This window comes from Mus musculus, chromosome 2 (assembly GCF_000001635.26).
Source record: "Mus musculus strain C57BL/6J chromosome 2, GRCm38.p6 C57BL/6J".
In the NCBI taxonomy this organism is placed as follows: Eukaryota; Metazoa; Chordata; class Mammalia; order Rodentia; family Muridae; genus Mus; species Mus musculus.
In genome coordinates, this window is record NC_000068.7 from 180,112,343 (window position 1) to 180,137,421 (window position 25,079).

General features: G+C 48.1%; 1 protein-coding gene across 3 annotated transcripts in view; it reads left to right on the forward strand.

Moving 5' to 3' along the window:
- Positions 1 to 3,975: 3,975 nt before the first annotated feature.
- The window catches only part of Osbpl2 (oxysterol binding protein-like 2), a 46,365-nt gene continuing 25,261 nt past the window's right edge, over positions 3,976 to 25,079 (forward strand). Inside the window, exons 1-2 of one of the 3 annotated variants that reach the window (XM_030250794.1) lie at positions 3,976 to 4,128; positions 24,637 to 24,770. In XM_030250794.1, the coding sequence (XP_030106654.1) occupies positions 24,734 to 24,770 (37 nt within the window). In that variant the 5' untranslated portion in view covers positions 3,976 to 4,128; positions 24,637 to 24,733. Of the gene's footprint in view, positions 4,129 to 6,963; positions 8,708 to 24,636; positions 24,771 to 25,079 lie in introns of those variants that run through there. The other 2 variants (NM_144500.4, XM_017317993.2) reach the window with 2 other exon arrangements.

Sequence of the window (25,079 nt, forward strand, 5' to 3'; positions counted from 1 at the left end):
ATCCCACACATTCATCCATTTATCTGACATGCTCATAGCCCACACAGTCAGGACACAACAGGAAAACATAACAGGGTGTCTCCTAAGGCCCCCAGACTTGTGTAAGACAGTGGGGCTGAGGTGCTGGTGGTGGGCTTTGGAGTGAGGACTGGCACCTATGAGGGCTTGCACAGGTTGCTGACAGATGAAGCTGTTGCTCCACAGAACTCAGCCGGGCGGAGCTAGTGCTTACCTGTTCCAGTTGGGACAACAGTGGTCATGTGTGGGAAGCGGCAGTGCTGAGCCTGATAACTGAGAAGGAGGCTAGACTCTGTCTTTTGTTTGTTTGTTTGTTTGTTTGTTTGGAGAAAGGGTCTCTCTATGTAGACCAGGCTGGCTTTTAACTCACAGAGATCCACCTGCTTCTCCCTCCCCAAGTTCTGGGACTAAAGGTGTCACTACTCTTGACTTGTGTGACATTTTGAAGGGGGATCCTGGCCAGGCATGCCCAGTGGAGAAAGTGGGTCATTTCATCCACCTCGTTAGGAATGGCTGGCTTTAGGAGCCTAACTGCTACCTTGTCCTCTTGACTCTGCTCTCCTGGCGAGCCTCTCTCCTTGGGGTGTCACCTTTAGGCTCATATCTCAACACACAGTCCAGGGGTAGGTAAAGGGTCTGTACTCAAACCCTGCATCTGGCTTTCAAGTGCACCTGTCTGAGGTCAGCCTGCTGATGGGGAGGAGTCTAGGTAGCTCCTAGATGGATCCTGTGCAGATGACCGGGTGCCCTCGGAAGGTTTTCACATACCTTCCCAAGCCCCAGGAAGATGGAGGCACACAGAGCAAATGACAGGTAAAAACCCATCCCATGTGGACACTGGGCTCTGTCCTTCCTGGGTTGTCTGTAGGATCTACTTGCACCATCTCCTATTGCCAAGGGCTCAGAAGGCCAGGCTGCTCTTCAGGCCAGGGTATTGGGGAAGCCCTGAGCTAACTCTGTCTTCCACGGGTGCTCTGGGGAGGCCTATCCCTGAGTCACTTTAGAGCCATGGCTAAGGTTGTCTTGGATTTCCTGACTTCTCCCAGCCTTGGCAACACGACCAGAATGAGGCCCTTTATAAGCCCCTCCAGATCTTCCCCAAACAACCTCAACCTGATAGCCTGGCCCATCCCCATCCCTGCAGGGGATAAGTCACGGAGCTGGTTGGGGAATTAGCCATTGCCCAGCCCACTCCTTCTATAGCGTGGCTGTACATTTTGCTATGAGAAGGAAATGTGGCCGAAGAATTTCAAGATAGTGATACCAGTGCAGTAAATCCAGCTTGGGTCTTGCACACTGGCATAGGCTTGCTTCCATGGAGGCTCCTGGCTAGACTAGAACACTGTGAGAGACTACCACATCCTCTCAACCACAGGTCAGGAGCCAGGGCAGGGCACCTGACCTCTGTGGTAACCCAGCCCGGCACACAGGCAGTGGCCACTAGGTCCTTGGCTGTGTCTTTCTTTGTTTTTTGTTTTTTATTTTTGTTTTTGTTTTTTTTAGAGACAGGGTTTCTCTGTATAGCCCTGGCTGTCCTGGAACTCACTTTGTAGACCAGGCTGGCCTCAAACTCAGAAATCCACCTGTCTCTGCCTCCCGAGTGCTGGGATTAAAGGCATGTGCCACTACGCCCCGGCAGGCTGTGTCTTTTTTGACTGCCTCTCCCAAGATGGGGTAAGGGTGCATACCCTCTCCCAGAAGGACTCCAGTTACCAGGTTGCCTTTCCCCTATGTCCTTAGCTCCACCTTATGGAGGAAGCATGCTGGTGCCAGGGAGGGAGGGAGGGTGGCCTTGGCTAGCCTTCCTCCCTGGCCTGGGCTACTACCGGAAAGAAGAAACCTCCATTCTCTGTCCTGAGCCTCATCTCTGCTCTCCATCTAGGCTCCCCAGGCGTGTTTAACCTGCCCCTCCCATCCGGTATGCAGCTTCCCTGGCACCGAGGCCCAGCCAGCGGCTCCGGCCAACGCATTTGGCTCTCAGCAAGCTAAATCTAACCCAGCCCAGCTGTCGCTCCTCCAGTTCTCTCCTGCCCTGCCAGTTCCCTGCACGAGGATGTGCGTATATTCTTGCCACCCGATATGGGTCCCTGGGACTTGTGGATCCTAGACCAGGATCCGGGACCTCTCTTTGCTCAGGTGTATTCTGCATCTGTGTTCAGGGTCCAAGGCAGGGTCAGTGTGTGGCAGGTGCTCAGGGGATACTGGGAAGAAAGACAGGGACCCATCTTCCATCAGCTCCAGTACAGCCAGGAAGAAGGAACCATAGTTCCCTGGGCCAGCTCCATGCTGGGTATGGAGTTGCCCTAAAGACTATGAGATGGAGTCTGGCTGGCATCCGTCCCACACTGGCCCAGGAGGGTATCGTGGAATTCCATTGTTATGGGCTTTAGTGTATGTGTGTGTGGGGGTTGAAGTCCCAGCCCCTGGGGCCTGGGTGGGGGTGGACAGTCTCAGACACTACTCAAGGTGAGGCCAGCAGGTAGGCCTACTAGGCAAGTGACCACTGTAATCATCTCTTCTGAGCCTGTTTTACTTAGGCCAGTGACACCCTCAGGTAGAATGCTTCAGCCTTGTCAAAGTAGCAGGGGATGGTGTCCTGGCTAGTGAAGTGTAAGTGGAGAAATGGATGTTGGGAAAAGAGAGAGAAACCCACTTTCCACCAGTCAGAGTACAGCTGGGAAGAGGGACACACTGGTTCACTGGCTGAACTTTCCTCAGCTCCTGGGGCAGATTTTCAAGCTGATTTATCTTGGGGGCGGGAGCAGCAATGTTATCCTTCCTCCCTCTTTTCATCCCTTCCTTTCTGGTTAGAGCTGTGTGTGATGATTAGAGCACCAGCCACTGTTTTGGGCCATGGCGTGACATGAGACTGGAAGGAACCTTTGTTGAGTTATACAGCAAAGCAGGAGTGAGACAGGGCAGCTTGGGCTCCTGTCACATGGGAGCAAGCACACTTCTATTTTGTTGAAGCCTTTGTTATTCTGGGCTTCTTCAGAAATGGAGTGCTTGCTAACCATTCCTGAAGGGCAGGCAGCCAAGTCGGCTCAAATGTTTCCTTCAGCAAGGCAGGATGCCATTCTAGTGACCTGTCAAGAAAATCTCAGTGTTCGCACATGCTGGGTCTGAGCTGGGCTCTTTGCGTGCAGGCGCCTCCACACACTCTGGTCAGCCTTGTGGGGGAGGAAGAAGCGTGCTGGCTTTGACCGGTTTTTCACACATCCCTCTGATCTCAGGAAACAGTAGCTAACTAGCAAGTGAGGCCTCCTGACCTCAGGTAGGCAGACTCCTGGGGGCCTCCTGATCACTTGCCATGAGTAGTTGAGCATTTAGCTGACACAATCCACTCTAGGGCACTCAGCCTACAGTGGGGCACACAGAACTGGGAAATGAGAAACGGGCCAGTAGCTTCCTTGGTGCTTAGAAGGGAGTCTGTGGGGCCTCCTTTTCCACCTCCTCTGGATCCTCACTCCTTGACCTCTACAGGACCTGTCACTAGGAAGGTTGTTAGGGTAGCTTCCCAAAAGAGGAAGGAGTGTTGGGGTTAGCCTGGGATGGCTTGGGCTTGCTGTCACATAGAAGGAACTTTGGGGTGAAAAGTTTAATGGGGAACACCACTTTTCCTGCTTCCTTTTGGCAGAGTTTAATAGGTGCAGCTTGTTCGTGTCCCAAAGCCACAGGGGGAAAAAGAATAAGAAAAAGCCCTTTTCTGCTGCTATTGATAACTTGTCTCTTCACGAGGCGGGTTCAACCTAAAAATACCCACCCTCCCCGACAGGGAAGCCAGCATCGTCACGTTGCAGAGGAGACTTGAAAGTTGACTGAGAAGAATCAGCCGAGCCACGTGAGCCGGTCCAGGCCTCTGTGGTCAGGCTGCCCACTGGCAGCCTACTTCCTGTCCCCACGGAAGATTCCATGGCATGGCTGAGAAGAGAGCTGGAAGTGTGTTCTGCCAGGGACCTGGGAATCTGGGGTGGAGATGGCCTCAGGCTGGCTTCAGCAGCAGGGGCCAGGTGGGGCCACATACAAGGCACCCCAGTTCCTGGATGCCACACCCTGGCCCAGCTGGCGGACAAACAGGCTGAGATGAAGAGATAGCATTCTGGCAAAGAGGTAAGAGTGGAGTGGGTGAAGGGCAGAGGGTGGGTGGTTGGTAGCCTGTCCCTGGGCGAGCTGCTGCTCTTGAGCCTTAGTTTCCCTTCTGGAATGGGGAGCGATCATCTCTGTTCTGCCTCCGTCAGGGGTGAGGATGGAAAACAGGATGATGGGGTTCGTGTTGCTATCTGGCTGTGACCACCCACAGCGCCAGCTGTGGTCAAGGGAGGCCTTGCGTGGGTCTTGCGAGACACAGGCAGATGGCCCACCCTTGAGGAAGGGGTAGTTCCCGCCCTAGTCAAGAAGACAGAGGGATTCTGTCAGGGAGCCTCTGGCCTCCATTCTAAGCCCTCAGAGTTGGCTTGACCTCCAGGATCTATCCTGTAATCTCCCACCTCCACTTAGCACTTGGGACTGGATGTATCCTTTATTTATACCATGTGGGGTGGGGCAGCACCCTCATGGCATCCCATTGTGTCCCAGGAGCTGTTCAGGAAGGAACACACTCCCCAAACAGTCCTTTGGCACTTCTCAGATGCTGAGAGCACTCAAAGCTACAGCTACTCAGGGGTCCTGTGACATGGAATCTGATCTTGTGGCCCTCAGCCATAGCCCCTTCAGGAAACTCAGGGCAGATCCTGGTCTGGAGTCTGGGCATAGCCAGACTGCTGGTCCATCAGACGTCTCTGTGCCTTGCCCTCTGGAGGCATTAACTGGGTTGAGACCCAGTCTGACATCCGTAAAGTGGGAGCAATGACATTCGTCTCCCTGGTCAGCTGCTGACATGGGGGAACTGGAAGGGACATGGACATAATGAAACACTTTGGGGGCATTTTGACTATCACTATCTGCACTGTCATGGCCGGGCGCAGAGCCAACTCTTCCTCTTTCTACACCCTACTAGTCCATCCTAGAGGACATTGCCACTCGGCGAAGATGGAGAGAGCCCCTCCCCTACTGACAGGGATGCTGAGCCACCCAGCCCTGCACCTGAGGCTGCTGAAAGGTGGCAGCAGCTCCTAAAGGGGGCAGAGAGCCAGGAGCAGTGTTAGGTACCTGTCAGCTCACCTTTTACCTAGAGGTAAAAGCGGAAGTGAGGAACTCAAGGCTCTCCTCAGCCACAGCTGGAAGACAGGTGGTTGGAATGCCACCCCGGCCCCAGGGTCAGCCCATCTACTACACAGCTTGAGTAGGGATGCCCAGCCCAACCTGGGTGGTTATTCTGCCCAGATGGCAGGGCCCTGTAGCTCAAAGTCCAAAAACAGGTTAGGTAAGCTGTGTCCCTCTGAGGCTTGTCTCTTGGAGAGGGGCTGATCTTGGAGATTTAGGTAAGGGTGTGGGTGGTGGTGGGTTTCTGAGCTAGTCTTGGCCAGGCCCCCAGAAAAACTGCAGAACCTGGTCAGTCTGACTATCTCCGTGGCAACCGGCTAGCTGTCCTTGTCCTGGCTGGGGGGCCAGCTGCCGCACCCTTCCATCAGCCCTCAGCGGGCTGGAGTTGCTTTCTTCAGAGGTAACCATGGCAACGCCTTTGTTTCGGAAGCCTGGCCCGCCTCCCTCTGTCTCTCTCTTTAGGAGCTGAGCGTGCAGGGGGCTCTTTTCCAGTCCCAGCACGTCTCTCCTGCGCCAGTGAGAAGGGGCCACCAGAAAGCCAGGCTGTCCCTGGGGTGGGAGCTAGAGAGGCAGACAGGGTCTGCTGGGCCACTCCGTGTTTGCAGAGGACTTGAGTATCTGCAGAGTGGGCCACAGAGGCGGGGGGGGGGGGGGACGGGACACGACACGGACCTGTGTGTGAGTGTGAGCACCACCTTACTGGAGGAAGAAGTGTGGCCTTGGAGAAGAATCCTTCATTATGTGCTGAAGAAGGTTCATGGGGGGCATTTAGAACCCCTTTGCTAAAGCCTCAGACTGGCTTAGCAAAAAACCCAAGTAATTACTCAAGTAACTGGAAAGCCTTGGACTGATGTCAGGTGCAGCTGGCCCTGGATGACCTGGGGGACTTGGTTCCTCCTTGGTTTCCTGCTTTCAAACGACCTATAGCGGCCCTCACCTCACTTGCTTCTGGGTAGGTTTGTGAAAGACAAGAGACATCTAACTTGCTTCCCTCAGGTTTGACACTGAGCTGAACCTCCTGGCTAGGATCGGACCACAAGTCCCATACCTTTGCAATTCCTGTGCCCTGCAAAGTCCTATGCAAGTCAGTAGCCATCTTGATTCATGTCACTTCACCTTTCTCAAACCAGACCCCACATTCCAATGTGATGAGGAGGCTGGGGAACCCTGGCTACAGAGAAAACTGAGTGTTCAGAGAGGTCAGATAGCTTTTCTGAGGCCAAACAGGCTGCAGGCGTGTCCCCAGAGATTCTGAGTTTAACCAGGAGCCACTGCAGACCACAGGGCGCCTAAGGGTGTTAAACAGGATGAACCGGCCAGGGAGGCCACTGGAGGGGTAAACTGGCCCCAGGGTATGTTAAGTCACGATTGGCGCGCAAAGGCCGGCGGCCACATTTGCCATTTGTTCATACCCCAGCAACCGTGAGAAGCGTCTGCGGGGTCGGGAGCCAAAGGGTGGGTCTAGCCCAGCGCCAGCCTGGGATCGTTCACGCCCAGCCACCTGACTCACTGTTTGTAAACTAGCCTCTCCCAAGGTCACTCCCCTTCCTCCTGCCTCCCCTTCCTTCTAGCTCCAGTATCTGCATAAACCCACCTTCTCCAAGGGGTGATTGGCTGGGCGCGCCGCCACTCCCCCGTGTGAGCCGGATTATGATAGGGCCGAGGGAGAAGCTGTCCGGAGAACGTGATCGGCATGGTTCCGCCCCCGGCGCGGCCTGCGGGCCGAGCGTTGATTGGCCAGGCGGCGGCTGACGGACGGCGCGGGGCGCGGCGAGCGGCGAGCAGCACGGCGGGCTGTAGGTCGGAGAGGCGCGGGCCGCACTTCCGCTTGGGTGTCAGAGGGTTGCCGGCTGCGGTCGGGGGCGGGGCGGCCGTGGGGTCGGCGACTCCGCGGGGACCGCGTTCGGGTGAGTGGGCTGCAGCGGGGCGGGCGCGCGGGGACGGGTCTCGGGGAGGCCCATTTGCCACCTAGGCCGCGGCTGGGCTCGGGCTGGAGAGTCGCGGCGCTAGGCCGCCGGGAGTGTGGACGACCGCGGGAGGGACGGGGCCCCGTGGGGCTCCAGCGAGGTCCGCGGTCGCACGCGAGGGACTCCGGCGTTCTCCCTTTGCTGGGCGAGCCGCGCATCCCCTCGGGGCGCGCGGGGAACTTGGTGCCCGCGTGGCCTCAGGTCCGAGGGCCTATGTCTCCACAGCAGAGTCGGAGCGCGCCTTCAGACCTGCACCAGCGAGGCAGCCAGGGCTGTCCGCGCTGAGTGCGGTTGGTGGGCCCCGCGTGGAGGCGGAGGCACCGGCGGCGGCGCTCTGTCCCCCTTGCTCCTCCGAGACGCTGCGGCCGAGTGGGGCGCCTCAGTCTTGAGAGTTGGACAAGCTTTTGAGTTATGTTCTTGTGGGTCGGCCTTTGCACATCTGGATCAGTGGTTCTGTGGGGCTCTGCACACACTCGGAGGAGGCCTTCGTGTAGGCTAGGCTCCATATTGTCAGAGATGTTGATGGGACAGCTCCTGAGTGGGAGCCTCAGGGATGGGGAACTGCTGACCCTTTCTGCAGAGAGCCTGGACCCTGCTAACTGTCACCTGTCATCTCTCCCACCTTCACTTCTTGCTTGTGGCATGTGACATCTGGTGTACCAGTAAGAGATACATATGGGTCAGTCGTCTGCAGTGGGCTCTGACAAGCAACAGGTGCTCCAAAGTGTTAGTTCACTGATGTGAGTAAGGAAACAGGAACATTTGAGTGGACACATTGTCCGTCGCCTCCCATTGCCTCTGATGGTGCCAACTAAAGGGTGACAATGAGGAAATGGGTGGCTGCATGTCCTCCATAGAATCTACCTTCCTGTTTGCCCCAGGTACTGTCTGGTAATAACAACTCTTATCTCAGGGGACGCTAATTTTGAGCAATTATTTGCTCTAGATCATTAGAAGCATGAGTCTTACAGCAGTCACTAACATTACCTTTATTCCCAAGGAAAAGAGAGCTCAAGTAGCTTACTTCAGAGCACCTAGTAGCAAATTAAGTAACAAAGGTACCGAAACCCAGACTTCCTTTTTCTCTCTCTCTTTTTTTTTTTTTTTTTTTTTTTGTTGTTGGTAAGGATGAGCATGGCCTTATGCCCGTTGAGATAAGAAAGCAGCCTCTTTATCCCCAGCTTTACTTTTTGATATTGTAATATAATTACATCATTTCCTCCAATCCCCTAGTAGTTCCTCTGCTCTCTTCTGTGGCCTCTACTTTTTGGATTATTGTTACATATGTATATGTGTGTATGTATTATGTATCCTTAAATGCATGAGTTGTACCTGCTCAGTTTGTGTAATGTTACTTGTACTTATATGCTTCCAGGGCTGATCATTTAGTATTGGATACCAGTTTGTGTGTTCTTTACACTCATTTTGTTACTTTTGAGGAGGATCTGATGTAACTGGGTAGGCTCAAATGTAATTGAGCATGACCTTGAATTTCTGGTCCTCCGTGTTCTGGATTACAGGTATGCATCATAGCCCTGGTGAGTTCATATTCTTTTTGTTGTTTTGTTTTTGAGACAGGGTTCCACTGTGTAACACTGGCTGGCCTGAAACTTGATTTTGTAGATCATACTGACCTCCAACTCAACGATCTGCCTGCCTCTGCCTTCTACTTGGTGGACATTTGAGGCCAGCCTGGTCTACATAATGAGTTCCAGGATAGCCAGGGCTACATAGAGCAACCCTGACTTGAAAAGCAAAAAACAAACAAAAAAATGCTAAGTGAAAAAAATTTTTTTCTGCTTTGACACAGGACCTTACTCTGTAGTCCAAACTGTCTAGACCCACCCCCAGTCCATCTACTTCAGCTGGGATTATAAAAACCTTATATGAAAGTTAGGCTGGGTGTGGTGGAACACACCTTTAACACTCAAGAGGCAGAACCAGGTGTATCTCTACAAGTTTAAGATCTGTCTAGTCTACATAGTGAATTCCAGAACAGTCAGGGCTATGTGGACAGACCCTGTCTCAAAAATACCCTCTCCCTAAAACATACTACATAGATATATGTATATATATATGTGTGTGTGTGTGTGTGTGTGTGTATATATGTATATGCACACACACATACACACACATAGGGAAGGGAGAAAAAAGAAAGTTAGTATGGAGTTCTGTTTAAGAATGTGTGTTAAGAATTTAACGATGCATAGTGACATATGCCCTTTAATCCCAGCATTCAAACAACAGATTGCCCTCTCACAAAAAGGATGGAAACTCACAGGCAAGATACATAGCTCACTGGGGAGAGGCATTTTCTGCCAAGCCTGATAACTTAAGGTGGATCCTGGGTACCTGTAAGGTAGAAATCCTGAACTATCTCCCAGGTTGTCCCCTGACCTCAACATGGACACTATGACTTGTGTACATACACATATGTATACACCCATGCACATACACACATGCACATACACACATACACAAAATAAAAAAAAATAAATTCTGGTTTCTTTTTGAGACAGGGTTTCTTTGTGTAGCCATGGCTATCCTGGAACTAGCTGTGTAGTCTAGGCTAGCTTCAAACTCACAGAGATTGCCTGCCTTTGTCTCCCAAGTGCTGGAATTAAAGGCCTATGCTACCACTACCCAGCTAAAATAAAATTCTCAAGTATAAGTTTAATAGGAATCTATAATAAAGGACTGGAGATATGGCTCAGCAGTTAAGAGCACTGATTGTTCTTCCAGAGGTCCTGAGTTCAATTCCCAGCAACCACATGATGACTTACAACCATCTATCTGTAATGGGATCTGATGTCCTCTTCTGTTGAAGAGTGTCTTCTAGTGTCTGAAGACAGCTACAGTATACTCATATACATAAAATAAATAAATCTTTTTTTTAAAGATTTATTTATTATTATATCTAAGTACACTGTAGCTGTCTTCAGATGCACCAGAAGAGGGTGTCAGATCTCATTACAGATGGTTGTGAACCACCATGTGGTTGCTGGGATTTGAACTCAGGACCTTTGGAAGAGCAGTCGGTGCTCTTAACCACTGAGCCATCTCGTCAGCCCAAAATAAATAAATCTTAAGAAAAAAAGAGAATGGCAGACTTGAGGAGGTAAGACAAGAGAAGGTAACAAGGGGGGTGAATCTGATCAAAATACACTATATAACGTGTATGAAAATGTCAGTGAAACCTATTATTTTGTGTTGTTAATATATGCTAAAAAAAACTTTTTGTTATTTTTTGAGAGAGGGACTTATATTGTAGCCCTCGTGGGCCTAGAACTCACTGTGTAGATCAGGCTGGCCTTGAATTCAGATATTTGCCTGCCTCTCAGAATGTTAAGATTAAAGGTACACACCGACACCCAGCTTCATTTTTTTTAAAAACATGTTAATATTGCCAGGCATGGTGTTAAACACCTTTTTAATTCCAGCACTTGGGAGGCAGAGGCAGAGGCAGGTGGATCTTTGTGAGTTGGAGGCCAGCCTGGTCTACAGAGCAAGTTCAGCCAGAGCTACACAAAGAAACCCTATCTCAAACAAACAAACAAAGCCATTGAACTTTGATCCTCCTGTCAAACACTTCTGGAAATGCTATGAGATCTCCTGGTTTATAATGGTAATTGAAAATATAATACTCCATTTTTTAAGGATTTAATGTGTGTGTATATCTCTGTCTGTCTGTCTGTCTGTCTTATGTGTGTACCTATTTCATTACCAGTGGAAGACGGAAGAGGCATTAAATCCCCCTGGAGCTGCTGGTGGTTGCTAGAGACAGAACTCAGGTCCTCTGTAAGAGCAGCAAGAACCCTTAACCACCACCATTCTTTAGGCTTTGTCATTCCTTTTTTGATTAGAACATTTTTGGTGCCTTTTATTCTCCTGTGCTGCGTAAAATGGAGTTGACTGCATCTTGGAGATTATTTCTCTGATGGACAGACAGCGTTGTTATGCTGTAGCCAGGTATCTGGTGTGCCTTTGGGTAGAAGTTGTGTGACAGCTCTCACAGTGGTTGACGTGGTGGTGTGGGGTTAATGGAAGGCTGTGGTAGGTTCCTGGGTCCTGGCTGGTCTCTGGGCTTTTGACAGGAGCAGTCACTATTTTCTCTTGCCTTCTGTGCCTTTGCCTGAAAAATGTGTTACTGAGAGGAATTAGGTAAAATATAGCTATATGCATGTGGTGACACCCTTGGCTTTTCCACCTTCAAGGTGAGACAGGCATGTAGGAATGATACCACACATGACATACTGCGGTTGGAGAGGTCAGAGAGCCTTTGCCAAGCAGATCTGTGCTCTGGAATGCATTGCTGTGGAATGAAGGCCATCAAGTGTGTGTCCTATACTTATAAAAACATCCTGAACACCTCAGGGTATGGTTACTCTGACTTGCTGTGAGCCTCTGAGGTAGCAGTGAGAGTGTAAGTCAGTGTCTCCTTGGCATCACCTGATTCCATTTGGATGTGGACATCTGATGTACTGTTTAGCACTAATTTTCCCGTGCAGGGTTTAGTCCAAAACTCAGTCAGTATTTGAACACAACTGTTAAGCGTTTCAATCATGGGACAGTGAAATGGCTTAGAGGGTAAAAGCATCTGCCAGAGAGCCCAGGGCCTGAGGACAATCCCACAACCCATGAAACAGTGGGCCGACTGAACTGACTCCACAGAGCTGTCCTTGGGCCTTTACATGTGCCCTGTTGCATGTGTGTTTCCCCCATAATAATAAATAACCGAATTAAAAAACAAATACTTCAGAGAGATGGCTCAGAGGTTGAGAGCACTGACTGCTCTTCCAGGTCCTGAGTTCAATTCCCAGCAACTACATGGTAGCTCACAACCATCTATATTGAGATCTGGCGCCCTCTTCTGTCATGCAGGAAGGAAACACTCTGTACTTAATAAATAAGTCTTAAAAAAAAATATTTCAGGGCTGGAGAGATGGCTTAGCAGTTGAGTGCTGATTGCCCTTCCAAAGGACCCAGGTTCAACTTCTAGCACCCATGTGGATGCTTATAGCTGCCAGCAACTCACATAAGGTGTACAGACAAAACACCAACACATAAATACAATTTTAAAAATACTTCAACCATAAGAGTTAATAATAGTTCAGGCTTGAGTTTAATAATACTTTTGGTGTCTAGGTTCAATCCTGAATTTGTATCTGATTTCTAAGTTTTGCCTTTTCAAAGTGTTTTGTTAACACACTTCCACTGCTGGTATTATATAAGTCTCAGACTAAACTACTGGTTTAGTCTGAATCTGCAGCCCTTTTTAAACATGATCATGTGCTTAGTGTGATGTGAACTTGTTGACACTTCCCGTTCTTTTCAAATTCAGAAAACAAAGCGGTGGTCGCTTGGTACAACCTCCACACACGATGTCTTTCGCTGGTGCTTTTGGTGATCACACTTCCACAGCCTCAGTGCTGGTGTGGTAGTGAGCCTGGAACGGCTGTGTGCACTGTTGCTGGCTGCTGGTGTATGTCTCTGTCTTTGCTTGCTTTCTCCTGCCTTTCTCTGCCTTCCGTTAGAATACCTGGTTGATTTTTGGGAAACATATTCTGTGTTCTCTTTTAATTGGAAAAAGACTTTGTATTTTAAAAGAGATTGGCTATTTTAAAGGGATTGAAATTTTAAGAATTTGCAAAGACTGTGGGACTTTGAGTTATTTAGATCTTGGTCTCTTGGTCTGTGCTGAGGAAGGATGGGTATAAGCAGGATGTTTACCTGTTGGGGCTGACAGGGCCTGCACTCGGCTTGGATGCTGGCATGTTCTAGACTTGTGCTAAGGTATCAGGTAGGTAGGGTTCCTAGGGCTCTTTAGCAACAGTTTTCCAGAAGGGCTGAACGACTACTGGTTTGGAAAAATACCTGGTAAGTGTCTATACTGGTGAATGCTGGAGTTCTTGGTGTAGGAGCAGTTACACATGGAGAACAAGAGGTCTGTTGGGAGCATGTACCAGTCTGCTTTGGCAGGTCACAGTGGATCACCTGGCAAACAAGTGTAATCTGGCTAAAGGCTAGTTGTAGACCAGCTGCAGCCTGGCACCTTGTGTACTGGCTCTTGACAGAAAATGAAATGCTTTAAAGCCAGCGAAAGGGTGTGACACAGTGTCTCGGAGACCCTGGAGAGGGAAAAAAAAGCACCATTAGTGTCATAAGTGAGGCCACCCCAGAAATTGTTAAAGGACTTGGTTCAGATCTGGGCTGTATCTTACTCCCATGAGTGCTCCATCCTAGTGCTGACCTTTCCCAGTGGTGTGTAGCAAAGACAGCACTCTAGATTTAATAGTTACATGCAGCCAGGAGTGGTTAGGCAGGTGGGGTTGGAAGGACAGAGGGGAGCAGTCCTGGCTCAGTGTCAGCAAACGTGGAGAACGTGTGAGCACAGCTTCTGGTCTGGTCTCAGACCTCTGATATTCCCAGCCCATTTTTGGATCAAGGATCTTTATCACGTAATCAATAGCTGAGTCCTCTCGCTTCAGACGAAATGAACACTGATTGAGTCTAGCAGCTTTTCTCCTCTCGTTCCTGCTTTGTCTTCTGTCAGGAGGAGTTGGGGTTGATGGATTCTCTGACCTTCACCCTTGGCCCCAGTGCTCAGGCAGACAGGATCCAGGGTATGATCTGGGTAGGTTTGGTTTTATCAGGACAAGTTTTTCAGCACAGTAAAACCAGTTCAGCTGCAGACTGCAGAGTGAAGTTGAGCAAGTTGATGAGGAAAAGCCTAGAGTGGGAGAGGAAGCCAGCCAAATACAGTGTCAGCAGGGCTGGGAGCAGGCTGATGCCCGAGGACATCTCACTCACGGGTGACCAAGGGTCACCCATCTGGTTCTGCAGCAGCTCCCCTTTTCTTGGCTCTTGCCAAAGCTGTGGTTTTGCTAAGCAGATGGTCAGTGAGGTGGGGCGGTGGTGGTGCTTGGGGGGGAAAAGAAGCCACGTGGAGCAGAGGATTAACCACTTGTCTGATTCTGCTGTTGTCTCAGTGGCAGACATAAGCTGTGGGGAGACCCATCCACAACTTCCCCACCCACTCTTTTGAGCAGCTTTTGAACAGTTCTCTTCTGTTGCAGCATAATGATGACTAAAACAAACATTTTTGTACAAAAGCTCTGGGCTCATCTTGTGTGTACTTGAAATACATTGTGTTGGATTATAAGATAATGTTCTTGAAGTGTGTGGTATGTTTTCTGTGCTTGCTTGCTAAATGTGATCTAGTGAAGGAAGGAACCTTATGATTAGTGAACTCCAGACTCTCTTTAGAGGTGACAGTCCCCCCACCTCCCCCAAGTGGCTGCTGTTAAGGGACCCTGTTGAGCACCTTCTTGGCCTGCAATTGAGGGCCACCCTGCTGGTGTGGAGAATGGAAACAGCAGGCGATTAATGCTGTTGCTTTCCTTGTCTTTCTCTGGGCCTAGACACTTCCCATTTCCTGCATGAATTCCTAATAAACTTATCCTCTGTGACTATAAAACTTGCTCAGCAGGTAGATGCTAACAAGACTTGTTTTTGCTGTTGCTGAGTGGAAACTGAAGGCTGAAGTCAGCTGTTCACTTACACAGCTCTAAGCACGGTTAGGTTTTACTTTGGTATGGATTATGTAGCTCCTGGCAGAAGCCACAAATCTGGGAACCTAAAGAAAGCTGAGGCTCTGGGACAGCTAAGTAAATCTATAATGGCACCTCTTGTACAGCTGGAGTTAACTGTGTTTGGCTAAAGCATTGGGAGCCATGTTTAGTAAAGGTCACTTCTGGTTCCTTCCCCAAGACTGCCTGTGCTTAAAGCAAAGCTGTGTGATCTGTGCACTCTCATCTTGATGACTGCAGGCCAGGCCAAAGCCCACCAGCTGCTCTTGCTTCTTTCCTAAAAAAGCTATTGTGAAAAAGTAGGGATTGTTTTTGTGATTCTAAATTTATACAAAATTTGTAAAAATAACCACTGCATGTCTACCATGACAGGGCTCTTCAGACCTTTCATGAGTGTCAGCAAAGAGCATTGTCCAGTGACTGTGAACTGAGAGCTGCAGGGGGGTTTGGAATGAGAGTGGTCAGTCTCTCATTTTTGTCTCATCCTGGCGGAAGGCTTGGTCTTTGCGAATTGGCTGTAGCGTTTGAGCTGAGCTTGGCTATGCTGCTGCTGCCCCAGCACAGGGCTGGGTTTATAGGACTGGGGAGTCTCCTGCCTCATTTCCTCCTACCTTTTGGGAGCTGTCAAGAATTCTAGGGTCAGTGGATAATGGTTTAGCCTGTGAGTCCCATGGGCCATGCTGCCTTACCAGGCCTTTTAGAGTAGGTGGTGCATGGAGTCATGTTGAACACTCGTTCCTCTCTCACACTACATTTCCTGTGGCACAATAGCTTCCTGGGTATTGCAAAATGACACCCAAGTGACAGATGAAGACAGGCATTGAAGAGGTGACCAAAAAGGCAATGCAGCCAAAAAGCATTGTCCACTCAAAGTAGCCTGGCTGTTTGGGAGAGGAATGAGGACCCTCACCAGGCCTGGGGCTGGTGACTCTAGATGTTGGAGGAAGGGTTGGGGAGTAGGAGCCTGGGCTTCAGCTGCCTCTGGGTTGTGCAAGTAAATGCTGTGACTATGGAGGCCTTGGGATGAAAGGTGCTGTCGTGATACCTATGGCTGCCGTGTCTGGTATATTTCTGACATTTCTCTAGACTCCTATGTCCCAACCTACCCTTGAGTGAGGGTGGAATTGTACATTTGGCCTTAGCTTAGCCATTGATAAGACTTCACTGTTTGAGGATTCCTGCTCTGTGATGCTGCTATGTGATCTCTTGGGACAGAGCAAGTTTTCCAGGAACATCTGTGAGCTTCCTGTCTGTTTTGAGGATTGGAAACTAACATTTTCCTGCAGAAACTAACTAGAGGGTTTCTCTGTGTAGCTGTGATTGTCCTAGAACTCACTCTGTAGACCAGACTGGCCTCAAAATGACAGAGATCTACCTGTTTTTGCTTCCCAAGTGCTGGAATTAAAGGTATGTGTCACCACTGCCTGGCTACAAATACTTTTTTTTTTTTTTTTTTAAGATAGAGTCTTAAATGCCCAGGCTGGCCTTGAACTCCTGATCCTCCTGCCTCTACCTCTCAGATGCTGAGATTACAGATATGTGAGAAAAAGTGGCTTTAGAATGTTTGTATTCCTCATTCGTGCCTTGTAGAGATCCTATCTAGCTTGCTTCTCCTGGTTTTAACAGCAGAGATTCTCATGGCTAGGTTTTTCAGCAAGCTGATAGTAGCTTTCTCCAGGTTGTTCATTTAATGACTCATTGTCCAAACTTCGAGATCTCTTCCCTCCCTCTCCTCTCCTCTTCTTTCCTTTTTTTTTTTTTTTTAATTTTTTGAGACAGGTTTTCTCTGTATAGTCCTGGCTGTCCTGGAACTCACTTTGTAGACCAGGCTGGCCTCCAACTCAGAAATCCGCCTGCCTCTGCCTCCCAAGTGCTGGGATTAAAGGCGTGCGCCACCATGCCCGGCTCCCTCTCCTTTCCTATTTGATTGAGGCAAGTCATCTTTATGTAGCCAGGCTGTCCTGGAATTCCAGCTCCTCTTATGTTGTGAGATCATAGGTATGTACCAGCATATCTGGCTCTAGATCTATTTTTATTAATAACCTAAAGATATATTGTAAGAGTACAGTGGGAGAATTCATGGAAGTAGTGGGGCGCTTTGGGCCTGATTGGGTCAGGTCCTTAGAAGACAAAGACAGAAGGGGCCACCTTCAGAATAGCCTGGGAGGGCCCTTTTTGAAACAGATGGACATTTTTTGGGTAGCAGAACAATTGTTAAGTGTCCCAGATTGGGGAGGGGTTACGGTGATGGTATACTTGGTGGGCCAGATGGAAGGAGAGAGCCCTGCCCCAGCCTAGAGTGATTTGTGGAGAAGGTGGAAGGCCAAATGATGCCCAGCCAGAACTAATCTCCTGGGTGTTCTCTAGGCCTCAGAAAGGGAAATCCCTGACTAGACAGCACTGATTAAAGAAACAAGGACTCCAGAGCCCTTCCTGAAGCAGTCCCTATGGAATGATTCTTAGAGCAGGAGAGCCTATAGGTCCATTGCCCAGGAGGTAAGGTCTGTTTTTATCTGCTTTATGTGTGGTCTTAGCTTTGGCAGAGAGCTGTGTCGACACACACAACATAGCTCTTAGGTCAGTGGGTTGATCAGTGGGTGAAAGCACTGTTGCCAAGCCTGTTGAACTGAGTTCCATCTCACATGCTGGAAGCAAGAAACAGCTCTACAACTCATCCTCTGACCGTTACGTTTGCCTGTGGCACACACATACCTTCACCCTACATATATATATATATATATATATATATAAGGATAAAGGAATGGAAAAAATAATCTACAGCCACGAGGATTCAGGTTGCCCCATGTAAAATGTCCCAATATAGAAGCAGTGTCGTGAACTTTGTGTGGTTGGAGAACAGTTGCAGAAAAAAAGACAGACAGGTCTTTTACTGAATACATTGGTGGGGACGTGAGGCAGGCAGCACAGCAAAGCTTAAAATGTTCTGCTGTAGGTTATGGTATTGCTGTCTGATGGTGCTCTGGGCTTTTGGTTGGTGGGAGCCTATAGTCTGTTAAAAATACAAAGTTAGCCGGGCGTGGTGGTGCACGCCTTTAATCCCAGCACTTGGGAGGCAGAGGCAGGCAGATTTCTGAGTTGGAGGCCAGCCTGGTCTACAAAGTGAGTTCCAGGACAGCCAGAGCTACACAGAGAAACCCTGTCTCGAAAAACCAAAAAAAAAAAAAAAAAAAAAGAATACAAAGTTAAAGGGGTGTTAGGTCAAGCAACAAGTGTGGGCAACAGTGGCTTTTAAGGGGAAAAGTGATAACCCGGGATAGTTTGGCTCTAGATCTGCAACACTCCAACTCTCCACAATGGGATGATCTGATCTGTTCAGAAAGCCAGACATAGTCTCCTTTAACAGAAGAGGCTTATTTGCCAAATACAACTTTGCATTATCTGAGGATTTTCTGCTGAATAGAAAAAAAACCAGAATCTGTAGGTTACATGGACTTGGGAGCCATGTTCTGAACCAGGCCCTAGAGATGATGGGACAGACTTGCAGAAGGTCTGAGGACTGATAGGTGCTGTTCCACCCTGTGGGCCATCTGTGAAGTGCTGGGTACCTTCATGGCCTTAATGGTGCCCAGCCCCATTTTCCCACAGATCTTTTTTTTTTTCTTTCGAGACAGGGTTTCTCTGTGTAGCCCTGGCTGTCCTGGAACTCTCTGTAGACCAGGCTGGCCTCGAACTCAGAAATCCACCTGCCTCTGCCTCTGAGTGCTGGGATTAAAGGCATGCGCCACCACAACTTTAATCCCACAGATCTTCTTGTCAGTTGTGGCAGTCCATCAAGAGAGTTCCCTGGGAACGTTGGTGTAGTTGGCCATGCCAGAAGGACTTGCCCCATCTCTGTCTGAGGCCCAGCTTCTGGTGGCTTAGGTCTTCTGAAACTAGTGCAGTGGAACTAGGTTTGACCTGACAGTACAGCAGTCTCCCCTGGCCCTTGAGCAGCTTTTGTCTCCTCCATGGCAACCTGCAGCCATGCTGGTAGTTAGAGGTCAGAGGTTTCACCTACAGTTGTGAGACGTCCTGAGGATGAATGAGGAGATTGGGTCCTTGACCTTGTAGAGGCTTGTGGGAAAGAAAGGCCTACCAAGATAGGTTTGTTTGTTTGTTTGTGTGTTTGTTTTTGTTTTTTCAAGATAGGGTTTCTCTGTGTAGGGCTGGCTATCCTGGGCCTTGCTCTGTAGATTAGGCTGGCCTTGAACTCTTAGGGATCCACCTCCCTCTACCTCCTGAGTGCTGGAATCAAAGGTATGCACCACCACTGTCTGGCTCCAACATGGGTTCTTGGTCACAGTTGGACACTAGGGGGACATATGGCATCGGTACAGGCCATAGTAACTGTAGCGTCCCAGTAGCTGACAAGCTTTTGTCTGGCCTCACTTTTTATGCCCTCATTACAATGATTTTCTGTAATTTACTTTTAACATTAGAGGTTTTGCTTTACATAAGAAAACATGTAAAAAGAACAGACCTGCTTGTAGCATGTTTTCACGGAGCTTTTACAAACATAGCAGGAAAGTAGTACAAGAGTCTCTTGTTTACCTGTGTACAGCTCCAACTCTCTCCGTCCAGCCTGTGCTGCCAGGAGTTCTCCCTGATTCTTCTGAAGAGACCCACATGCATGTCTGTGTACAGCTCTAGAACAGGAGACCCCCTGAAAAACAGTGTCATGATACCTTACACATAAACTTGATCTTCACACTGCTCAATGTCCAGTTCTCTCACTGGCCTCTCTGAGTATAACCTTGTTTGAATTTGGCTTCAGGCATGATATTAGTGTCGTTTTATGTGTATGTTCTTGAATGTATGTTGCATATACATGCATCACATCCATGCAGGAGCCTGCAGAGGTCAGAAGAGGTATCGGCGGGTCTCTTGGAACTGGGGTTACAGACAGTTATGAACCACCGAATGGGCTGGATCCAGAATGGGTTCCAAGAATTGAACCCTGGTTGTCCTCAAGGGTAGTAAGTGCGGTTAACTGCAGAACCATCTCTCCAGTCCCCCATTAATGCTGTTTTATTTTTGAGACTGGGTCTCTCTAGTCCTGGATGTCCTGGAACTTACTATGTAGACTAGGCTGGCCTATAGCTCATAGAGATCTACCTGCCTCTGCCTCCTCTGCCTCTCAAGTGCTGCAGTTAAAGGCATATAGGTTTTTTGTTTTTTGATTTTTCAAAGGGTTTTCTTTGTGTAACTCTAGCTACTGGAATTTGCTCTGTAGACCAGGCTGGCCTCAAACTCAGAAATTTGCTTGCCTCTGTCTCCCCAGTAGGATAAAGGTGTGTGTACAACTACCACTTGTATTTTTTTTAAAAAAGATTTATTTATTATATTTATATGAGTACACTGTATCTCTTTTAAGACACACCAGAAGAGGTCATCAGCTGGGAATTGAACTCAGGACCTCTTGAAGAGCAGTCAGTACTCTTAACTGCCGGGGCATCTCTCCAGCCCCCATTTGTATCTTTTAAAAGGTAGCTTTTTCTCCAGGCACTAGGAATTGATCTCAGGTTTTACAAATGGTAGGCAGCGTTCTACCAGCTAAACCACACCCTTAGCCCCCTCAAAATACCTTTTTTTTTTTTTAACTTGTTTGTGGCTTTATTTATAGACAAGTCTTTTGTACCCAAGCTGTCTTCCAACTTGCTTTGCAGTCAGGATAACCTTGGTTTCCTAATCCTCCTGCTTGCACCTTATGCTGGGATTGTAGGTATATGCCACCACAACAGGCTTCAAGGTAGCTTTTGAAGTATGTTAACTTGTGCCTTCCTGTGTGTATGTCACGTCCCACCACGGAAATATTGCTGTTGGGATAATGCCTGCCCTCTGCCACTCTGTCACTTTCTTTCCTTTCTGGCTTGTTTACTGGAGAAGCTTCCTCTGGCTTGGAAGGTTCCAGAGTCTGGGCGTTGCTGTTTGGACTCCCACAGTGTCTAGCACAATCCTTTTCTGAGTATTTTCTTAAGTTTGTGGATTAAACCAGATGCACTGCTGCATTTTGGTACGATTTTCTCAGCAGGATGGCATTAGTTGGCCATGTGATCCCCCCCCCCCCAGAATGCACAAGCACTATGTTACTGCGTTGATGGTCACATTTGATCTTGGTTGAGGACTGAGAAACAGTTTTACTCTGTTTGTTTGTTTGTTTGTTTGTTTGTTTTGAGACAGAGTGTTATACATCCTGGGCTGGCTTTACCATGTAACCAAAGATGACCTTGAACTCCATCTCTGGAGTGCTGAGATTACAGGGTGTACGGCGTACCGGTATGGGGGATCCAGCCCAGACTTCCCTATATGTTTGATAAGTACATTATCAGCTGAGCCACATCCTCTCCTTGTTCCAAGATAATTCACTGGATACTTGTTACCAGTTACCTCTTTGTACTTGGGCCATCCATGTCTTTGATAGGTCTGTTATGTGCATTTCAGTATCGAAGTTGCCTTTTCTTTGCTGTGGGAGCTTTTGATTTGGCCTCTTGGTTTTGTCCATTTTGTGCTATTATAGTGATAACTGCCTGCACAGTAGGCAGTTTATAGTAAACAGACACTCGCTGCCTCTCAATTTTGGATACTGGAAGATGCAACAAATGGTACCAGTCAGTATCTGGTGGGGTTGTTCCTGTGGCATACCACTGTAGAAGGAGGCTGTGTAAGGGCAGAAGGAGAGACAGAACATAGGCAAGTGTGTCTGTGTAGGTGGGAGCTGACATAGCTGTCACTGGGAATCCATGCCTTCAGGATGGCACTGATTAATTTGTTCACCAGGGCAGGCTTTTGGCCCAGTCACCTCGTAGAGATCTATCTTGGAGGGGCAGGCATAGTATATCAGCAGCCATTTGGCTATCTTACTACCTGTAGGACAGAATGGTGTCCAGTCTGAGTTTAGCAGTTTCTTTTCCTGCAGCTGCAGCTAGTCCTACACTGTTAAGCAACACATCTCTGCTTTGTACAGTTCACAGCAGACCATGCTCTGTGTTGCTTCACCGGTGTCTAGTTCCTAAGTTACATGATTCATTGGAAAGGGAGCAAAGAAAAGAGAAGCACCCACAGGTGAGCCAGGGGCTTGGCTGATGATCAGATGCTCAGACCCTTATTAGTAAGCAAGACTTCAGGGACTGGGTAGGCATTGTCTCTAGTACTGCGTTGGTCACTCCAAGGGCAGAAGCCATATTTTTCACCTGGACCTTCCTTGTCCCTCAGGACTCATAGGCAACTGCTCAGAGACTTTTTAAGTTACATGTGGCACTCTACTTATTTTCAGGGGGAAAAAACTTTTGAAACAGTTTGAAGGTGTTTGTTGTTTTCCTTTTAGATAAGAGTTTACCATGTAGCTCTGGCTGGCCTCAAACTCACAGAGATCCTCTTGCCTCAGCCTCAGAAGTGCTGGGATTAAAGCATACTTGCCAGGTTATAGGTTGAATTTTTGCTTCACTGTTTTAGAAATACTGTTCTTGGGCTGGGCATGGTGATGCACTTAATCTCAGCACTCCAGAGGCAGAGCCTGGTGTAACTCTGTGAGTTTAAGGCCAGTCAGGGCTAAGTACAGAGACTCTGTCCTGAACAAAACAAAAGTATTCTTCTAAATAGGAGAAATTATTATACAGGAGTTCTAAAATGCTAAGCTAATTACTAAATTAATGAAAGTAATTTTGAGAAAGATTTTTTTTTGTTGTTGTTGTTGTTAAATGTTAGAACTAAGTTATATAGTTGTCTTAATTCTCTGACTTGGAAAACTGGTGTCCAGGCTGGGGATCTAACTCTCAATGGAATGTTTGCCTAAGTGTGTGTGAGGCTCTGGGCTCCATCCGCAGCACCTCACAGTCGGTGTGAGGTGGATGAGAGGCAGATAGTTTGACACATTATCCACTTACTTGTTACCCAGCTCCCTGTGACTCACAGCAGAGCCTCCTGCGGTGTGCAGAGCCCTATCTTCATGTAATGGCCTGTTGAAACTACTGCCTACATGTCTCCCTAAAATTAATATTCTATCATTTCCCTGAACAACTGTAAATGGTTATTTTAAATATAACTCTTTTTTTAAAATTTATTATATGTAAGTACACTGTAGCTGTCTTCAGACACACCAGAAGAGGGCATCAGATCTCTATTACAGGTGGTTGTGAGTCACCATGTGGTTGCTGGGATTTGAACTTTGGACCTTTGGAAGAGCAGTCGGGTGCTCTTACCCCCTGAGCCATCTCACCAGCCCCTAAATATAACTCTTAAAATAATGATTACTTATCGATGTCTTAGTCATTGGTTGTTATTAAACTTTTTCCTTTTACACTATTTAACTGAAGATCAAACCTAGGGCCTTGCACATGCTAGGTAAGAGCTTTACTACCGAGCAACATTCTCCACCCTTCTTTCCCCTGCGCTTTGTGTGTGGGTGAGTGCTATGGCATGCATAGATACCTCAGATGGTAACTTGTGGGGTCGAGTCTCTCGTTCTACTGTACAGCTCCAGGGTTAAGTGCAGCTTTGCTTGGTAGCAAGCACTCTAACCTGCTGCGCTTACTTCTTATCAGGAGACAAAACTCTCACCAAACTTCCTCAGGCTGCCCTGGAGCTCTGTTTTTATTTTGGGGTAGCTGACTCTTATTACTTTTTCTGTTTTAAATATGTGTGTATGTGTGTGTGTGTGTAGTATGTGGAGGTATATTTTCATGTTTGCAGGTACATGTATGCATGTGTGATGTGTGTATGTGTGTGTGCTTGATTGTGGAGTCTACAGACTGATTCAGTCAGGGTCTTTCTCAGTTCTTCTTCCACTTTATTCTTTGAGACAGGATCTCTTCATCAAACTCAGAACTTGCTAGTCAGATTGCGCAGGGTTCCCACCTTCAAAGCCATAGCTACAGGCAGACTGCCTTGACACGTTTACATATGTGGGCTCTGGGTATCTGAACTCCAGTGTGCTTGCTTATATGCTAGCCACTGGGGAATCTCTCTGGTCCTAGGCCTTGAACTGTTTTCCTCCCATTTATTTATTTTGTGTTTTGTTGATCTATTCTTATTTCTTTACTGTGTGTGTGTGCATGTGGGGTAGGAATGTGCAAGGTCAGAGGACAGCCTCCAGGAGGCAGTGTCAGTTTTTCCCCACCATATTAATACTGAGCTGACTTTCATCTTTATATTAGGTATGCATGCATCTTTTGATTCCTGCTGCTCAAAGAATGAATTTGTTCTAATTCACTTTTTTTGTTACTTAGACATGAGATCAATTTTTTCTTTTCTTTTTCTTCCTCCTCCTCCTCCTCCTCCTCTTCTTTTTCTTCTTCTTCTTCTTCTTCTTCTTTTTCTTCTTCTTCCTCCTCCTTCTTCCTCTTTCTTCTTCTTCCTTCTTTCTTTCTTCTTCCCCCTCTTCCTCTTCCTCTTCCTCCTCCTCTTCCTCTTCCTCCTCCTCTTCCTCCTTCTCTTCTTCCTCCTCTCCTTCCCCTCCCCTTCCTCTTTTGAGATAGGGTCTCATGATGTAATCTTGGCTGACCAACTCCCTTTGTAGACCAGGCAGACCTGAACTCACAGAAATCCACTGTCTCTGCCTGAGGAATGCTAGGATTAAAGGCATGTGCCAGTGCACCTGGCCCTTATGGAGATCAATTAGATCAATTTTAAATATGCATATTTGGCTGGGCATGGTAGCAATCCTAGCTCTTGAGTCTGAGACAGAAGGATGTTTGAATTCTAGATCAGTTTGGTCTACATGGCAAGTTCCAGGCCAGTCAGAGTGAGATCCTGTCTCAAACAAAAGCCAAAAAAAGTGGGGGGTGGGGTGGGGATTTACAAGTTGTTTTTAGCCCATAGGCTTTGTAGAAGCTGAGTTCATTCCAAAATATTTCTCCCCTCAGATTTCCAGGATCCACACAACTTCAACATAAATATAGATCAGATATGATCCAGTAGGAGGACCAAACCCCAGAACAGTGACAGTCTTGTCACTGAAGGATGAACGGGGAGGAAGAATTCTTTGATGCCGTCACAGGTGAGCAACTATAAGAAATATGACCCAGAGACTGCATCTTGTGTAGGAATCTGTGGGCTATGGAGTATGGGATTTGGTCTGGCTTAGCCAAAGGCCAGGAGTGTGTTAGATTGGACCTGACACTAGTTTTATTAGAAAGACAATGATGGCTTCTCTCATGAGGTGAACCTTGACTGGATCTTAAGAGACAGCATGAAAGGACAGTGTGTGTGTATGGGGGCGGGGGGTTGGGGGGAGGGCTGGATTCGTGGAAGAGCCTGGCTCTAAGGCATGTACCACCACTTCCTGGCTAGTACTTTGATTATTCTA